This window comes from Mirounga angustirostris, unplaced genomic scaffold (genome assembly GCF_029215605.1).
Source record: "Mirounga angustirostris isolate CCGP_5_RB_7025 unplaced genomic scaffold, mMirAng1.0.hap1 SCAF_3, whole genome shotgun sequence".
In the NCBI taxonomy this organism is placed as follows: domain Eukaryota; kingdom Metazoa; phylum Chordata; class Mammalia; order Carnivora; family Phocidae; genus Mirounga; species Mirounga angustirostris.
The window spans coordinates 20,219,671-20,225,959 of NW_026991711.1; the positions used below are offsets into that span (position 1 = coordinate 20,219,671).

General features: G+C 36.2%; 1 protein-coding gene across 1 annotated transcript; it reads right to left on the reverse strand.

Annotated features, from left to right (window-relative positions):
• Nucleotides 1-525: 525 nt before the first annotated feature.
• On the reverse strand, nucleotides 526-5,889 carry LOC123839263 (homer protein homolog 1-like). The gene is made up of 3 exons (XM_045868575.1): nucleotides 5,885-5,889; nucleotides 3,176-3,716; nucleotides 526-540 (listed from the first exon to the last, which is right to left on the reverse strand). Exons 1-3 carry the CDS (start codon nucleotides 5,887-5,889, stop codon nucleotides 526-528), a joined length of 561 nt encoding a protein of 186 aa, XP_045724531.1.
• Between the last annotated feature and the right edge of the window lie 400 nt (nucleotides 5,890-6,289).

Here is a 6,289-nt window from a genome sequence, read left to right on the forward strand (position 1 = left end):
CATTGGTAATTCAACCACTGAAAGAAAAATATTAAGAGCTTGGTGAAACACAGATTCTAAATGAATTTGTAATATTCTTGTAAAGTATTATTTGTAAATATACACAAGGGTATTTACTTCAAAAATAAATACAAAATGTTATAAATATTGTGGGAATTACAACTATTTGAATAGAAAAAGTAGCTGCAGAAGACACGAAAACCTTCCTATCAAAAAAGCTCATTTTTTCATTATTTCTCAGCAAAATCTCATTTTTTTTTTCATCTTGGCCCCAGCACTGGCTCAGTGGGGATTACTACTGGCATTTTGTAGCAACTCTGGCCCTTGCATATTAAGTAGCAATGGTACTCCCAGGGCATTTTAACAATCAAAATGGCCCCTCAGGACTTCGATTTAGGGTGTAGAAAGTGTAACAAATTTTGTTCTCATGCTATAAAAAATTAGAGCTAATCATATTTGATGGTGAAAGACTATATGCTTTTCCTCTAAGCTTAATAACAAGCCAATAACATTCTGTTTAACATTTTACTGGAAGGCGTACTAGAAGATTAAAAAGGAAGAAAAGAAAAACTTGTATTCACAGACAGCATGATTGGTTATATGTAAAATTCTAAAAGTTCCTTAAAAATCCCTACTTTTGGGGCGCCTGGGTGGCTCAGTCGTTAAGCGTCTGCCTTCAGCTCAGGTCATGATCCCAGGGTCCTGGGATCGAGCCCCACATCAGGCTCCCTGCTCCGCAGGAAGCCTGCTTCTCCCTCTCCCACTCCCCCTGCTTGTGTTCCCTCTCTCACTGTGTCTCTCTCTGTCAAATAAATAAATATAATCTTTAAAAAAAAAAAAAATCCCTACTTTTAAATAAGTGACTTTAACAAGGTCCAAGAATAAAATTCAATATACAAAATTAAATTGTATTTCTATAAGCTGGCAGCAAACATTTGGAAAATGAAAATATTTATATTAAATTTATTACATATATTAAATGTGTGTATATATTAAATTTAAATATCAATAAAAATGAAATACTTAGAAATAAATCTAACAATACACGCACAAGATATATATGCTGAAATTCAAAAACATTGATGGAAAAATAAAGAAACCCTAAGAAAAGAGAGATATATGAAGTGCATTGTCCAGAGGACACTATACACAATATTGTTAAGATATCAATTGATCTATATACTCAATGCAATCTCAATACAAATTTCAACTGTTTCTGTTTTAGAAATCAACAATCAGATTATAAAACATACATGGAAGAGCAAAAGATCTAGAATTGTCATATAGTCTGAAAATGAAGAAAATAATTTTAAAATTATTTTTACCTGATTTTAAAATTTATCATAAAGTTACACAATGAAGACATTGTGGTATTGGCAAAAGGATAGAAACATAGATCGCTGGAAAAAATGATCAAAATATACCCTCACCTACTTAGGGACAATTGATTTTCAAAAAAAATAAATAAATAAAATGAATTCCATAGAGTAAACATATTCTTTTCAACATATGGGACTTGATTAATTGCCTATCCATAAAAGACACATGACTTAGACTATGAGTCCCATGATATAAAAAATGTGAAATAAATCATAGAGCTAAATGTAATAACTAAATTATAAAATTATTGGGAAATGTAGGGGGAAATTTGTCATGTGTGGTTATGTAGAATTATTTATGCATGACACAAAAAACATGAAATGTGAAAAGGAAAAGTTATAATGTGAACTTTAGCAAATTAAGATTCTCTGTCTTCAAAACACTCTGTTAGGAAAATGAGAAGATAAGCTATGAATTGACACAAAACATTTGAAATACACAGATATGATAAAGAACTTGCACCCAGAATTTATAAAAAATTCTAGTAATTCAATAAGAAAGGAAATGACTCCGTTAAAAATAGATAAAATAATTTGAACCCACATTTCGTCTAAGAAGAGATATGCATATCAATTGATACATGAAGAGGGATCTAAAATTGTTCATTATTAAGGAAATGCAATTTTCTTTTCCCAGCCTCCACTGCAGTTAGTGTTGTAAGCATTTCCTTCCTGATAAAATAGCCAGACAAAAAGACTTTTGATGCTCTGTCCTTGTCTTTTTTCCTCTTGGAAATACTTGTAGAAGGACATGATGTTTGGAACTTAAGAAAACTAAGGACAACAAGCAGGCATGTTAGAATAGGCAGTAGAGGAGCTGAGCAAGAAATTGGGTCTTGCAGCATGAAATGGAAATCTTCTGCAGACTTGCTATGTGACCTACTATTAACTGGGGTCGCTATCAACTGTAGCCAAACAATAGTAATGTGGGAAATATGATAACTTGATAAAGGAACAAGTGTTAGAAAAGGATGTGCCCACAGGTCTGACTCTAAATATCACTGTCCTTTCTTTAAAACACTAAGACACTAAGTGATACACACATGGATCTTATTGCGCACAGATGTAATGTGGTGATGGGTTTCAAAATACACAATAAATAAGGACAGCTGTGTGCATTGACATAAATAACTGTGGAGGCCCAGGCCATTGTCATGCCTATTGACATCGGTACTTAAATTTTACTCAAGTGTAATTCACTTGAAATTAATCTTTTTTAGAAAAAAAATATTATTTATTTATTTTAGAGAGAGAGAGCATGAGCAGGAGGAGCAGAGGGAGAGGGAGGGAGAGAGATCTCAAGCAGACTCTGTGCTGAGCCTGAATCCCAACGAAGGGCTCCATCTCAGGACATTGAGATCACTAGCTCAGCCTAAACCAAGAGTCAGACCCATAACCGACTGCACCACCAGGTGCCCCACATTTGAAATTAATTTTAAACTTTTCCTGAGTTTTCCCCTTCCTTTTCATCTCCAGTTTTCATTATCACCCCCTTCCCTTAACTCCTTTGACATTTACAATGCACTTAAAGCTAACAAGACGCCTATTGTAGGAACAGGGTTGAGAGGAGCCAAACAAGTTTTTCACATGCCTCTCTCCTAACAGGAAATAAATATTACTCAGTGTATTCTGGTAATATCCAGAAAAAGGAACAGACTTATTAACTTGTTAGTAGGGTACAATAAAATGTTAGAAACTTGTCTTGATAAGTCTTGACAGATTTGGCAGAGACGCAAGATTTCTAGGCCAGAGACATTTTTTTTTTTTTTTTTTTTTTTGTGTGTGTGTGTGCACACGTCCTTTAATGAATACCTATGTGAAAAGGGCAATGCATTCTGAGTTGGTTCAGCCCTTGGCTCTGAGTTCTGTGTCACATCAGGCGTTCTTTCATCATCTGTTCCATTGATACTTTCTGGTGTTAAAGGAGACTGAAGATCCCCGCCTGCCGATTCCTGTGAAGGTGTACTGGTAAGTTCCATCTTTTCCTGTGATTTCTCCTTTGCTAGTCGAGCAGCTTCTTTAAATTCCTGAAACTTTTCTGCAAATTTTGAAAGATGGTGCTCAGAGGAGAATCCCAGTCCATAAACAGTGTTTGCCCGGCTATCGGCCCACTGGCCAAACTTCTGAGATGTTTTAGTAAATGTCATGTTTGGGGTGATGGTGCTATTAATTATTGCCTTTGAGCCATCTAAACTGATTATCCTGTACACATTTCTTGTGCTGTCATAGAAATAAGACACAGTAACTGCGTGCTTGCTGGTGGGTACCCAGTTCTTCTTTGTGTTTGGGTCAATCTGGAAGACATGAGCTCGAGTGCTGAAGATGGGTTGTTCCCAACTCACAGTACAAGTGTAGGACCATCAGAATTTGCACTAGTTCCCTTTGCCGCAGATCCCATGGGGAGGATGCAGTGTAGGCCCTGATGAATGTTGTGCATGCCCTGTTTGTGGGAAAACTGACCATCACTGACTGGAAAAGCTGCTCTTTTATATGAATAAGCAAACAGTAAGCAAGTCTGTGCTTTTCCCAGAAGGAGACATTATCGCAGTCCTCAAGACTCATCCCTAGAAACACAACCTGAAATTCGGCCCAGGTAAAGAGCAATCATTGCATTTTTGTGTACCTAGCAAGAATGGGCAGGGGCACTCAGACCCCTTGATGGTTTGCCTCATCCAATACAAAGTAGGTCTCCCTGTGTCTCAGCCATCACTTTCGGGCCACATACTTTGCTTTAGCTTCTGGGTTTAGATTAATCATGAGTCATACCATGGAGGAACTCATTGCTGTTTAAAAAATACTATGGTTCTTTAGCCAAGAAGTGGGAGAGTAACTACGAATGTCCTATATCATCCAAATGATGAGAAGATTATTAGATTTCCTTTTGTTAATCAATCTGGAAAGTTACGAATTGAAATGAAGTGTGTTTTTGTTAAAAAAATATGAATGTATAAAATGCCAGTAGTCATCAGTGGATGGCAGTCGGGGGTCAGTTTGTTTCATCAGATGGTTTGCCTCCTAACTTGACCATTTGTAATAGGAAGACTTCTTAACTGAGAAGGAAGAAGTGAGAAAGGAGGAGGATGGGCAGGATTGAAAACAAGAATAGAAGAGATCCTTGCTGTGGGCAAGAGTGTGGCATGGCTGGTACCTATAGCAGCCCGGGGCCCCAAGGTGGAAAAAAAAAAAGAATAGAAAGGAGACAAATGAGCGACACGACATTGTGGATAAAGGACACAAGAAAAAGGAGAAAAGATGAATTCAGCTCCTTCACAACACAGACAAGAGCAATCATATCGTGTCATACTATTATAACCCATATTTAATCTCTACTATCTGCCACTTAAAGTGCTTTTTATCTATATACTCAATTATATGATTTTTAAATGGGCAATATTGAGAGGAATATTTCTTTCTTTTTTTAAAGATTTTATTTATTTGACAGAGAGAGACACAGCGAGAGAGGGAACACAAGCAGGGGGAGTGGGAGAGGGAGAAGCAGGCTTCCCACGGTGCAGGGAGCCCGATGTGGAACTCGATCCCAGGACCCTGGGACCATGACCTGAGCTGAAGGCAGGCGCTTAACAACTGAGCCACCCAGGCGCCCCGAGAGGAATATTTTTTAAAAAGTAGATGAAATTGGAAGTGAATGTGTTAAAACCTTTAGGATATGGGTTAATAAGCCACACAAGAGAAATATTCATGAAAGGAAACTTCCAAACAGTATATTTGTATAAACATATAACTGGTGTACAGATGACTACTTCTGGGAGGAAAAAGTCTAAGCCAATTTTTTGTATAATGTCAGCCTGTCAGCCTGAGGCACAGATGATCGATTTATTTTTATATATGTTCCAGTGTATGATGATACATTTTGTGATTATGGATCTTATGAGCTTTGTAAAGAAAACATTTTATGTGATTTTCCTTATTTTAGAATATTTTGTTTTGCCTTTTCTTTATGAATAAAAATGGCTTCTGCAATTCAAGAATACAAGCTCTTCTATGGAACTTTGAAAGTTAATTAACTTACCAGGTAAGTTATGGGCTGAATCGTGTCCCCAAAAATTCATGTGTTGAAGTCTTAACCCCCAGTAGTTCAGTTATGACTGTGGTTGGATCTAGGATCATTAAAGAGGTAATGAAGTTAAAATGAAGTCATTAGGGAGGGCCTTAATCCAATTATAACTGGTGTCCTTATCAGAAGAAATTTGGACCCAGACATGCACAGAGGGAAGACCACATGGAGATGGAGAGAGAAGATGGCCATGTACAAACTAATGAGACAAGCTTCGGGGAAAAAACAAACAAACAAACAAACAAACAAACAAACAAAACCTGCTGACACCTTGACCTCGGGCTCCTAGCTTCCAGAGCTCTGAAAGAATAAATTTGTTTTTTGTTTTTTTTTTAAGCCACCCAGTGTATAATACTTTGTTATGGCAACCCTATCAAGCTATTGTAAAATGTCAGTCTTTTCATCAGTGAAATGGGGTGAATTTACTTACCTCATAGGGGATATAAGCTAAAATGGTATTTTCTTTCTTTCTTTCTTTCTTTCTTTCTTTCTTTCTTTCTTTCTTTCTTTCTTTCTTTCTTTCTTTCTCTATTTTTATTTCTCAACTACTTAAAGCAACACTGTGCTCTAGGGTGGATAAACAAAGTTGAGTTAATTATATATTATATTCATGCTCACCATATATGTTAACTGCAACTGAAATGGTGAACATATATTATATATAATGAGACATAGTTTTCCTTTAGAAGATCTGCTCTTTTATATTTTTATAATGATATAAAAAATATGCAATCTTATCTACACTGATTAATTTCCCTAATGCTGTGGAACTTGATATAATTCAAGCTTGAATTTCTGCTATCCTACATACATATCTTTTTAACATTTATTATAA